This window comes from Zingiber officinale, chromosome 2B, assembly GCF_018446385.1.
Source record: "Zingiber officinale cultivar Zhangliang chromosome 2B, Zo_v1.1, whole genome shotgun sequence".
NCBI classification, from domain to species: Eukaryota; Viridiplantae; Streptophyta; class Magnoliopsida; order Zingiberales; family Zingiberaceae; genus Zingiber; species Zingiber officinale.
The window spans coordinates 19,481,562-19,494,895 of NC_055989.1; the positions used below are offsets into that span (position 1 = coordinate 19,481,562).

The window sequence follows — 13,334 nt, forward strand, 5'->3', positions numbered from 1 at the left end:
GAAAAGATAACTTGTCTTTTGCTTACTCCTTTTCTTTACCAAGAGGTAAACAAGAGGAAGAAAGCTACTTGATTTTCTCTTGTTCCCTCACTTAATTATATCTTCACTTTTAACTACAATTCCCATCATTTTCCATTCATATGTTATTCATTATCCTAGTGGTTATCATACATGATTTTATTCCTATCCTTTGTGAGAGGTTCAAGGTTCAAACCTTCACCTCTTCTTTTTATTTCTCTTATTTCTTTTTCTTTTGATTCTTCTTACTCTTATGCTCTAAAGCAAATAACACTCATATACTTATCCTATAGTTTTGTGGGTGTTACAGTAAAAGGTTGTCCTTTAGACTTTAGTAGTCATTATTGAAGGATGACTTTCTTTTTCTCTATCATTGTTCATGAAGCTATCAAAGTTGATTGATGTAGAGGATTATTTAGGATTGATGGATATGATGAAATCAAATTTTGTGATATGTACAATTTGAGGATGAATATCTGACTTAGTGGTCTGTTGTTAAATAATTGTTGTTCATAAGTGATAAATGACAAAGCACACACAAGCTAGAAGAGCCATAAACTTGATTTGGTTTTCATTTGAAACTAACATGTATTTTATTTGTTGATCGATGATGAAGCTGGAAAACTTTTGCACAATAGCTTCTATATAGTGTCACCATCATTGTATATTCTAGAAAACAAAAAATAGATGGAAGGTGGCGACATGGTTAAACCTCAAGGTTCTTTAACTGGAGGCATCTCAGACCCAATTGTAGACACGATATGACAGGTAGCCCTTCCTTTTGTGTCACGTCACCAAGATTGGATTCTTTATTTTGATTTTATCTTTAAAGACCTTAGGCTTGAAAGTTGAATCCATCTTAGTACTATTATGCTTATCAAAAACTTATAGACATCCTTCATCAAGAGATAACTAAGATGCCCAAATTAGAAAAGAGAAAAAGAAAAAGAAAACTTTTGCTGACGAGTCAAACACATCATTATGCTCAATTCTCCTTCATGGTAAAGCACACAAGATTCTGGGAGGACAAAGCTGATATTTGGTCTGTTTTATCTATGATGTATATAAAGAAAGTGCCTTAGAGAGCACCAATAATCGTGCCATTTGATTTTCTTTAGTATCACATCGTTATCAAGTCCTAATGGAAAGAGATACTGGCCGCCCACGTAATTTTGGAATTAACAATAACAATTACATGAAGGAAGGTATTGTCTTCTAGTCAATAAGTTAAGGTAAGGGTTGCCAACGGACCTTAGTAGCCATACCCTAACCATAGAACTATTCCGAGAAACATATCGATCATAATTCATGAGTCATTTAGGATATACTCATATGTATCAAGACCTAAAGTGCTCATACTAGTAGAATAATAGGAAGAAAGATATTGCAGACTTTTGATATTCGGTGTGTCAACAAGTGAAGGCAGGATATCAAAGCGATGTAGGAGACGAGTTGTGGGTCCACAACCCACAGGAAGCATCAGAGACTAACAGAGTTACTTTGGAAAATTTTTATACTTGAGTAAAAAGGAAACATAGTACAAGGGATTTTGGAGGATGCATGATTCGATTTGAGTGATCGTTGATCGGTTATCCAGGTTCGTCCAATTTCTACTGATCTATTAGACTGACTCTTTGGATCACTTAACAGAGTTTCCAATGACTCATGTGTATAGAACCTCATTTGGGTGCAGTATTCAGACAAATAGTCGAAGCACACTATACAGACGTTAGAGGATCTACTAAGATCGTGTGTCATGGATTTCAAAGGCAGCTAAGAAAACCATTTATATCTAGTAAATTTTACTCACAGTTGGCTAGACAACAGTGTGGGCTTAGCGGAAGCATAGTAAGCTCATAACCCATAGAGTCATCACTATCTATTTATAGTGGACCATCATGTAATTGTCTTTAAAGGAACTTTAAACCCCTCACAGTTAGAGCTTTGTTCATGAGATTAGGATGGACAAGTATAAGGATGTGTTGCTTAGTTATAACCCTTGGATGAGAATCCCTTACTTTAAGTAGTAAATTTATGGACTAAATTTTTATTAGTGGATGATGTGGTAAGAGAATGATAGGTGGGAAAAGAGGGCATGAGGGTCATTTCACTATTTTAGGTTTTAGAGGAGAGGGAGCACGGTTGAGAAAGGTTTTTTTTTTTTGGTATTGAGACCGCCGCCGTTGTCTCTGAGGCCAATGCCTTCAGTGCTGCCACTGCCTCATGCTCACGCACAAGGATGGCTGGCAACGCCGACACTGCCACCGTCGACAAAGGGGTATACCTTCTCCACCTCTTCTCGGTCACAGTGGCCACCACGACAACGCAGAGGGAAGTCACCGCCTCCTCCCTTCTCCACGCTGATGCTAGCGCCGATGTCTATGCACAATGCCATCATTGTCATTGCACACACCTGCTGTAGCACGTTTGCCACCTCCGACCATCGCTGTCTCGTAGCCCTCACTACAGGTTAGGCTGAGCTCACGCACACTACCGTCGCCGAGCACGTCGACACCCTCACGCGAGGGCTCACCCACCAGCCAATGATGGTCCTCTCCTCTCCTGTATGCGACCGACCATCGCTGTGAACAATCATGGTCAGATCTTGTCGTCTCCTCAAGCCTCCAGGCCAGTGCCGCCATGCACCCCCTGTGGTGCTCCACGTTGGCTCCGCTCCCTTTCGGTCGCTGCCTCCAGTGGCACTCATTAACCGACCCATGACCTCCATCGGGCTCATAGTGCCACCGCTGCTAACCCTCTTCTCATCACCACTGTCCGCCTTCTCTGACACCTCTACAGCAACCTTCGACGCCGCTACAGCCGACTTTGACACCTCTACAGTCACTGTCACCGCCTCAGGGCAAATTCGACCACCGCTGTGTTTCACCCTTCGCACCACTATTATTATTGGAACCTGTTGGTATTATCCTACTTGAGAACCATTATTGGGATTCAACCTTTGAGCCACTAGGACATTCCAGGCTGCATGTCATTTTTTATATTTCGGCCTGCATGCCTCCCTTCGGATCCATTCTGCATCCGGCTCCATGTCATCACCTCCAGATCTAGCACCTCAACTAGCGCATATTCATGTATCCTTCAAGACCATGACAACTTGATCAGCGTCATGACCAGCGCCCCCTAGGTCAAGGTACGTCGTCATACTCATTCTTTATTCATTTCATTATTCTGCCATTATCCAGTTCCTTATATATTCATGGGATCTGCATCGAGCATCTGGGTGTCAAGGATCGGGGCAACTCGGTCACTGTATGTAGGTAGCATTGACAAAGGACCTTCTGACGACTTAGTCAAGATAGAAGACAACTCATCTTACCCTCCCCCTCCGGGGTATGGTGACTTGGTCAACATTCCAGCTATATCACACCAGCAGTTCCATCTTCTCATCTTATGGACAGGATCATATTTGGGTACGTCTATGGGAACTTCGCCTGATCTAGAACGTGAAGATGGATGACATTGAAAACTATGTCATCATCATGACCCCGGTGGATTTCGATTAGCATATTATATTCTCCTTACTCCACAGGTATTCGGGAGTCGAGGAACCAAGTTAGATCTGCAACCAGTCGATAGGTCAGTTTTTCCATTATATTTCCTTTTTCGGTCATAGGATCTACCACAGCTACCCGATCAGAGACTAGTGATACAAATCCCGATCAGGATCTTAGGACCCAGCTCTTTGATCATAGACTAGCGGCGCCTATAAATCCTTGCGTCGGAGAACATCACAGTCAAACGGCGACTATACACCCTTGAGTCAGAGAATATCACAGTAGAGCGGTGACTATAAACCCTTGAGTCAGAAAGCATCATTGTCGAGTGGCGACTATAAACTCTTGAGTTAGAGAATATCACAATCGAACGATGACTATAAACCCTTGAGTCAAAAATATCACAGTCGAATGACGGCTATAAACCCTCGAGTAATCTCCACTGGTCTTGTACCAGCTTATTGAAGTCTTCATCTCCCCTGTTCGAGGTTGAGCAGTCTTCACTGGTCTCAGACCAGCTTATTAAAGTCTCCATCTCTCTTGTTAGAGGTCGAGCAGTTTCCACTGGTCTCAGACCAGTTTATTGAAGCCTTCATCTCTCTAGTTCGAGGTCGAGCAGTCTCCACTGGTCTCGAACCAGCTTATCGAATCATCTATCTCCCCCATTCAGGGTCAAGCAGTCTCCACTGGTCTCGGACAAACATATTGAAGCCTCCATCTCCCCCGTTAAGAGTCGAGCAATCTTCACTGGTCTCAGACCAGCTTATTGAAGCCTCCATCTCCCACGTTCGGGGTCGAGTAGTCTCTATTGGTCTCAGACCAGCATACTGAAGCCTCCATCTCCCCCATTCGAGGTCGAGTAATCTCCACTAGTCTTGGACCAGGTAATTCAGCTCCACGCCCGCTCAGTTCATGGACTTCACTCCCATTTGCCTCTGATTACATAGGCTCCATACTCGCTCGACACTTAGGCTTCGCGTCCTTCGATCTCACGAGCTCCTCTCCTGCTCAACATCGCTCGATCCCCATTTGGCATTCAACCGCTTGGCATCACTCGATTGCCTGCTTGGCACTATATTTCATCCCTCAGTCATCACATGCATCACTTGTTGCTCGGTCGACGAGTGCATCGCTCGTTGCTCGATCAACACTTGCCTAGTTGGTTGCTTCGTCGGTACTCATATCCTTCGACACTCATTTAGTACTATTTTTTTGTTACTCACTCTGCATCGCTATTGTCGTTCAATTGGCATCGCTACTGTCACTTGCTTGACACTGCTTCCGCTACTCGATCGACATTGTCACAGCTATGAGATTGATGTTATACGATGAACCTAGTGATCTGACGGGTACTCATATCATTTGACACTCATTTAGTACTATTTTTTTGTTACTCACTCTGCATCGCTATTGTCGTTCAATTGGCATCGCTACTGTCACTTGCTTGACACTGCTTCCGCTACTCGATCGACATTGTCACAGCTATGAGATTGATGTTATACGATGAACCTAGTGATCTGACATTTTATTCGGGAGTGATTCAACATTTATGATAGACTATCTAGGTTGTCAGATTTACGCCTCCTTTGATTAGACTTGAAGAGAAGACTTGTGATGCAGTAAGAGAAGAACAAGTGGGTAAGGAGGGCATGAGGGGAATTTCACTGTTTTAGGTTTTAGAGGAGAGGGAGCACGATTGAGAAAGGGGGTTTTTTTTGTGTTGAGACCGTCGCCGCTGTCTCTGAGGCCAGTGCCCTTAGCGTCACCACCGCCTCATGCTCATGCACAAGGATAGCCGGCGATGCCGACACCACCACTGTCGACAAAGGGACATACCTCCTCCACCTCTTCTCCGTCGCCATGGCCACCACAACTGTGCAGAGGGAAGCCGCCACCTCCTCCCTTCTCCATGTCGATTCTAGCGGCGACGTCCATGCACAATGCCATCGCTGTCGTTGCACACGTCCATCGTAGCACATCTGCCACCTCTGACCATTGTTGCCTCGCAGTCCTCACTGCAGGTTAGGTTGAGATCACGCACATCGCCGTCGCCGACTACATTGATGACCTTACGCAAGGGCTCCTCCGTCGGCCAATGATTCTCCTCTCTCATATGTGAGTTGTCGTCGTTGTGAGCAATCAAGGTCAGATCTCATCACCGACTCAGGCCTCCAGGCCGTTGCCGCCATACACCCCTTGCGGTGCTCTGCACTGGCTCCACCCCCTTCTGGCCACTGCCTCCAGCAGCAGTCACCGGCATACCCATGAGCTCCACTGGCCTTATAGCACCACTGCCGCTTCCCCTCTTCTCATCACCACTGTGCGCCTTCTTTGACACCTCTACAGCAACCTTCAACGTCGCTACAGCTGACTCTAACACCTCTACCATCACTGTCGCCGGCTCAAGGCAGATCCAATCACCATTGTGTTTCGCCCTTCGCGTGACTATTATTATTGGGAGTTGTTGGTATTATCCGGCCTGTAAGCTGTTATTGGGATCCAACTTTCTACCCGCAGGGATATTTCAGTATGTGTGTCGTTGTCATATTTTGACCTGCATGTCGTCCTTTGGATCCATGTTGCACCCGACTCCGTGTCGTCGCCCTCAGATCTAGCGCCTCAGTTGACTTATATTCATCTACCCTTCAAGACCATGACAACTCGATTAGCCTCATGACCAGCTCACTAATCCACTAGAGGGCACCCCTTTGGGCCAGGGTATGTCACCGTACTTATTCTTTATTCATTTTATTATTCTACCATTATCCTGTTCCTTATATATTCATGGGATCTACCTCGAGCATCTGGGTGTTAGAGACAAGAGCAACCTAGTCGCTATCTGCAGATAGCGTTGACCAGAGACCTTTTAACGACTTGGTCAACATAAAAGATAGCTCATCATATCCTCTCCTCTAGGGCATGGCGACTTGGTCAGCATTCCAGTCACATTATATCGATAGTTCCATCTTCTCAACTTCTAGATAGGATCAATGGGGAAGAATGTAAAATATGGGAATTAAATAAAAAAAAGTATTATTGGAGAAATAATCTTATAAATTTTTTAAGAATTTAATTTTTTTTTAAATTTATTCTGATCTTGGATGAGATATTTTAAGGGGTAGATTTATTAGGCTAAGAAAAAGCTCGGTTGGAATATCAATTAAGTTGGGAGTTGATTGACTTTATTAATATAAGATTATAAGTAATTAACCTAAGCTATATATATAAAAACCTAAGTCTTTATCTCATTCCTTTTTCCATTTCTCTCTTGATACCTAAGCCGCCAACCACTTCATTGCACAAGCGCAATGCCACCGCCGCACCGGTTGCCCACAAGCTCACCACCAGAGCCTCTCTTCCTCTCCAACGTACCTCACCACCACATGCATCTAGTTGTGTTTTTTCCCCCTTTTTTGCCACCTTCGATTTGAAGCCAATTGCCACGCCATCGAATCGTTGCGAGCACCAGCGCCGTCACCCTTCTTCGACCAGCCAACCGTCGCTACCCCTCCTCTGCACTAGCTCACCTCAGCAGTAGACACCGCTAGGCCTCTCCTCAGCAGCCACCGGGCTATCCTACCCTGACTGTCCGATCCTGACTTCAAGTTTTGTTGAACCCCTAGGTCGGACTGACGCCTACTATTCCCTTAACCAGAAATGCGTCCTCACTGGATCTCTCCTCCAGTTGCTTACCTTTACTTACAATTTTAGACTTAGTTGATCTTGATTTTTTGATCCATCAGGTCTTCTTGCCAGATGCCTAATCTGGACTTCAGCTGATAGTTTGGTCCTCCCTGACCTAACTGTCTAGTCCCCTCTGACTCAGCTAGACTTCTTGCCAATTGTCTGGTCCTTTTGACCCGACTAGACTTCAGCCTGGTGTTTGGTCCTTATCAAGTCTTTCAGTCCTGCACACTTGGTAACAAGGTTAGACAACACAACATCTAACTTTAATCCATTTGTCATTTATCAAAACCTAAGTCTGATTATTGGTGCTAACTTCACCAACAGTATCAAATATTATCACTAAGGGGTACCATCTAATCTGTCAGACAAGTATACCTCCAAGGCATGATAAAAAGACCCGGGGCTCTAGTCTCTTTGGGTTAAGGGTGACCCCATAAAGAAGGCGAAAAGAAATAGGGGCTAACTAATGGAGGGGAGTGTGGAAATACTCATATATGGTTTAAAAGAACTCGAGCATGGGAAAACGAAGGTCGTTAGATAGCTGGCTATAGAAGAAGGTGGCGAAACCTGTCAGTGGTAGGTGTGGACGTTGATCCGGCCTTGACATCCAGATTCTGTGGTACATAGTGACACCAAAGGTCATCCTCATCTCTTCTTGGGCATCTTTGGAGAAAGTTGATTTCATCGACTCATACTAGGAGCTTAACAGTTCTCCGACGGCCATTATCCCAATGGTAAAAAAAGAAAAGAAGGGAGGATGGAAATGGGACTTACAACAGTGAAAGAAGTAGGAGTCTCGCAACCGAAGGAGAGCAGCATAGGGAAACACAAATGAAGGTGTTGAAAGCGACGTCGCCTCTCCAAACCTAATATACTTATGCTTGCTTGGCTATGACCATCAGATTCTAAATCCAAAATGGTGGGATAGCTTTCAGCCTATCAGATCGAGCATGTGGATCAACACAATCCGATTAATTATGAAGATTCGGATGACTCCTCGATCACCTCAGTCATTTAATTACATTGATGATATGACCTTGAAATGATATCATTGAAAGGATCTTGTCAATTAGAGCGCCATATGCGCCTCAAAAACTGAGGTTGATAGAGCATGGTTGACCAACGCCTTGAAGGGGCTAAAAGCATGTTGATATGACAGCTCCATCCCGCCATAACACAACAATCTAGTCAGTCGGGCTCACTCCTCTTTCAATTAAACTCGATGGGGAGATTTGTGATGTGGAGAGTATCAACACCCTCCACGTATACCTAAAGGGTTAATATTCATGTTGAGATGAGGTCAAGTCAAGTTTGGTCAACGGTGAACCTAAGACGGATGACACGGCGAATAACGTGGGGCCCCTAAAGTCAAGGTCAAAGTTAAGAAAGTTGATTGGCGTGACGGTCAAAGTTAAGAAAGGGTCAACACTTAGGGCTAGCACGGTCACATGTGTTGGTTGAGTGGTCTAGCCGATCAGACCTCTGGTTCAATCGAATCCCAAGTTCCTCAGGCTCGATTGAACCCCAAGCTGTATTAGGCAATTCAGAGCTGAGTCGTCTTGGTCTAATTGAATATGCTAGGCGTACGGCTCGACCGAACTCTTCGACCGAGAGGAGGTCGAATCCTCAAGAGGGTCATCATTCCTTAGTCGACCCGGATAATAGAGGGGACTCAGTCGGCGTATCATCAAAGTGCACATCAACCCAACAACCTAATATTAATTCCTTTTTAATATTTTGTGTAACGGTTGTTAGAAAATTAAGGGAATATTTCTTGTGCAGTCTTTACAATGGAAATTTCTACCCTACAAAGCATAGAAGTGATGGGTCTATTTTCGAAAAGGCGTCAGAATGTTAGAATCATTAGTCCTTTTTTGAAAATACATCGATATTTGTGCATAAAAAAAAAAGTAACACTATATAAGAGGTTTCCTCCCAATGATGCATGTACACAACATTATGCACTCAAAATTCACTGTTCCTTTCTACTGTTCACTACATTCCATTTTCTCTCAACCACTTGTTTGGCTTGAGAGTTGAAGTACCTGCGCTAGGAATCCCTCCCTGACCCGGTTGCTGGTATTTTTTCTCCTCTACGTTCTTTTTTGGCACACATGATTGTTCAATGCCCTCTGCTTCCAACTCAAAGTCTTCTCACAATCAACATCAAATCACCTACCCAGCGCACCATCTTTTCCAATTTCAGACAGGATTAACAGGTATATTTCTAATTCAACTTGACTCGACCAACTCCTTCATATACTCCATTTGGCTTGGTCGATTCCTTTAGATACTCTATTCGACTCGACTTGATTGATTCTTTCAGTTACTCCATTCAACTTGGCAATATCGGTCTCTTTCAGGTCAACCACTTGGGTCAACCACTTGGCTCAACCAAGAGTGGATTCGAGACAAGAATTTCCACCATTCGACTCGACCATGCCGATCCCTTCCGTTCGACCACTCTGCTTAAGCGAGGGTGGACCCAAAATAAGAAGTTCCACCACTCAATTCGGTCATGCCCAGCCGTCTTAGGTATATCAAGCCTTCGATACCAAGAGCGTGGTCCATATGAGAGGTAGAGGTTAACAGAAAATGGGAGGACATGACTCACAGAGTATTTGATGACATGACTAACATATCATGGTATGACAGGACCCACATTGATATGATGCCTTCTAAACTTGTACCAAAGGTCCCATCAATTGGGGTGTGGAAAACATGAGGTAGTTCATATATATTAAAAGGTAATTCATCTTTAAAAAGAGGCATGCGTACATAAAATCCTCAAAATTTCCTGTCGCTGTTCGTCTTTAACACTTCTTACTGCCTTTATTTGAAGTTTGGAGTGATTTAATTAGGACATCCTACCTCCATTCTAATTTTCTTTTAAATTTTGCAAGAAATCAAAGATCTTCCCCTACACTAGTTGACTCCATCAATATCATGATTTCAATCAGCCCGATTTTTCCCCTGCACTAGGTGACTTCATCAATACCGGAGACAGTTGTTCGGTGATTGATCCGTGGATGGTCTCCGACAAGGACGGACGGTCTCACGCAGCAACAACATACATAACAAAATTGATCTCCACTTATTTTATAAATAAAAGTCATTCATCCTATTAATACATATAAAGGATCATCGGAACTATAAAACTGCTCACGCAGCAGCAACTTACGTAACAAAATTGTAAATTGTGTATACAGAGGTTGAGTGAAAGAACACAAGGCAACAAAGAATCACTGAGCCCATGCATGCCTGCCTCCCTCCACGTTCGTTTGCCAACCCCTGTCAGATTTCTTCATCAACTCCAATACTGATACCAAATTATTCAAACGCCCTTTGATTACTACTATTATACAAATGATTTTCATTCACCCTCGAATTTCTGAAAGAAAAATATTGTTTACTTTCAAAAACTATTTTATTTCGTTCCCTTCCATTTATCAAAACGTCGAAAGCTGAGATAAGTGAAAAGATTTGGGGCGAAATGGAATTGTCTCAGCCCAATGATCCTTCACTGATTACCATAAACAAGACGCATAGCACGACAGAAACAGAGTACGTAGTTTCTAATTGACAGCCACATTGTCGTCGGCGGTGCCGCCGAGCATCATCTGTCGGACGGCGTTGGCGTACTCGAGTAGCTTGTCGATCGGAGGGATCGTCTCCCTCACCTCTCTCTGCTCCTCGAAGTCCCTCAGCCAGGCGTGGAAGCGCGGGAACGCCTCGGGGTCCACCAGCTTCACTTCCATCGCCTCCTCGAAGACGGCGAGCCAGTAGGAGCCGCAGCCGAGGACGACGTCGAGGACCCCAATCTCGTCGCCGCCGAAGAACCGCCTCCCCTCGAACGCGCCGCCTCCGCCCATCTCTCTCTCCAGCAGCTTCAGGTTCTGATGCACCTGTTCGACGGCGGCCTTCCGCCCGTCCCCGGGGCAGGAGGAGAAGACGGCGGCGACGGAGGGGGCGAGCTTGTCGTCGGCGAAGTGGGACCAGAAGCGGGCGGCGGCGCGGTCGCAGGGGTCGGAGGGGAGGAGAAGGCGCCCGCGGGGCCACGTCTCGTCCAGGTACTGGAGGATGACGACGGAGTGGAGTACGGCGCGGCCGCGGTGGAGAAGGACGGGGAGGCTCCCGTAGACTGGGTTGTGGAGGAGAACGGCGGGGGAAGGGCGGAGGGGGTCTTCTTCCTGGTACTCGAAGGGCAACCCCTTGAGCTTGAGGGCGAGCTGGACGCGGTGGGTGTGGGAGTCGGCCCAGGAGCCGAGCAGCTCGAGATCAGAGTCGCCGGCGATAGGTTGCTGATCCATGAACCGATGAACGATGGAGCTGGAGATGGAGATTGTGGCTCTTCGACCCTTCTTTATACACTACCAAACCAAGATTGAATTGATCTTCGGCTCTGGGATTGCACGTGGAGCGAGTCAGGTGGTGGAGCAGGGGCTTGTCAGGGAAGGCATGCAGGAGCGCGGAGGGAGTCCATTGAAGTGTGTGTTCTGTTCAGTGGTAATTAGGGGTGTGTCTGTACTCGGGCCCGCATAAAGGACAGTAAGCGGGTGCATCATGAGGTCATCATGCACCTCCCATTCAAAGTCAACTTGAATTCTAAGCACGCATGGCGCTCAGGCGCATTTACAATTAGCAAGGTACGGACGTAAGAAGAGAATCCGAGGCAATCTGGCAAATTAATGTGGTGGGGCCACGCAGTTGTATATGATCATGAACATGAGACACATTCCTTTGGACTCCGCCATGATTACGTGTCGGTACCAAAATTACGTGTAAAGGGTCACATCCCAGGCTGTCTTTATTTAAACTCAACTTAAGGTCCTCCTGGCGTAGAACAGATAGAAAGTACATGATTCTAATATTAAAAGGTCTAGGGATCGATTCTTGAGGTGTCATTATCTGAGATTAATGTCTCAGCTATGCACTTTTCACCTGTTGATTCTAAGGGCCGCTGATATGACGATTCTATATTTTTTTTTTTAAACTCAATTTAATTAAGGAATAGTAAAAAACATATTTTTTTTTAATTTGTTATTAAAAGAGGTTTTTTTATAACATCTATTTTGAGGATTTATAAAACTTTTAAAAAAGTGAACCATCGTGAAAATTTTAAATTAATCTTTTTAAAATTGAGAATGTGGGTCAGGTTAAAAAAACATTAAATAAAAATTATACGATATTGAATAATAATAATAATAATAAATATGTTATTTAATAAATGTGAAGGTTTTTATGATAATGATGAGAGTAATAATTTTTTATGATATTAATATGATATATTAAAATTTAAAATATATATTTATAATTCTAACGGTTAAAGATGCCCTAAAATCATAACTGCTATGCAGTATGTCATAATTACTGCATAATAATTTTATAACTATTATTTATAACCGCTATTAGATATATCTAGTACAATATGATATACCATTCAACGAACACACTGGGGGTATTTTTTTACAGAACAATACTAAATTTGCTAAAATCTGACTAGTTAAAATATATTTTTAAGATTATTATTAAGGATGTCCAAATAAAATTATTTTTTTATTAATAATTAATTATAATTTAAATGACATATATTATAATTTATTTTCTAACGGATATAACTTAGCAAGATTTATCATTTTTTAAATTATTTTTTTAAAGAATTATTTTAGCTTGGCTTACTGCGCACGTCAGTGTTTCGTGCGTGCATCGGTGCATGGCACAGTGGCGTTAGCTTTTACCGCACGCACAGTTCACAAATCTCCTCAGCCTCACCGCAAACAGCAATGGCCACTGGCAGTCCTCCACTGTTCGACTGCACGAGCTGTTCTACTGGGAGACGATAGACGGTGCGACTCAGGCCAGAGTACTACTTAGAGATCCACGCAGGGATGTGCAGTGGTACACGCATGTGGACTCGGGGTAGCCCTAAGTCAGTCACAAAGGTCTGCAGGACTCACATGGATCAGAGGGCTCAAGGAGTCGAAAGGGTTAAGCCAAATGATAACACAGAAGGAAAAAATTGACTAGATTTATGGGGTGGTACAATCTGAGCTGTCTTCTTTGTGTTTTGTCACTGTCTGAATGTCTCTTTTAATGGGGTTGTGTATACATTTG

General features: G+C 44.0%; 1 protein-coding gene across 1 annotated transcript; it reads right to left on the reverse strand.

Moving 5' to 3' along the window:
• Positions 1 to 10,628: 10,628 nt before the first annotated feature.
• LOC122045442 (probable glutathione S-transferase) lies at positions 10,629 to 11,710 on the reverse strand. Its single transcript, XM_042605669.1, has one exon. It carries the CDS (start codon positions 11,528 to 11,530, stop codon positions 10,796 to 10,798), a length of 735 nt encoding a protein of 244 aa, XP_042461603.1. The 5' UTR covers positions 11,531 to 11,710; the 3' UTR covers positions 10,629 to 10,795.
• Between the last annotated feature and the right edge of the window lie 1,624 nt (positions 11,711 to 13,334).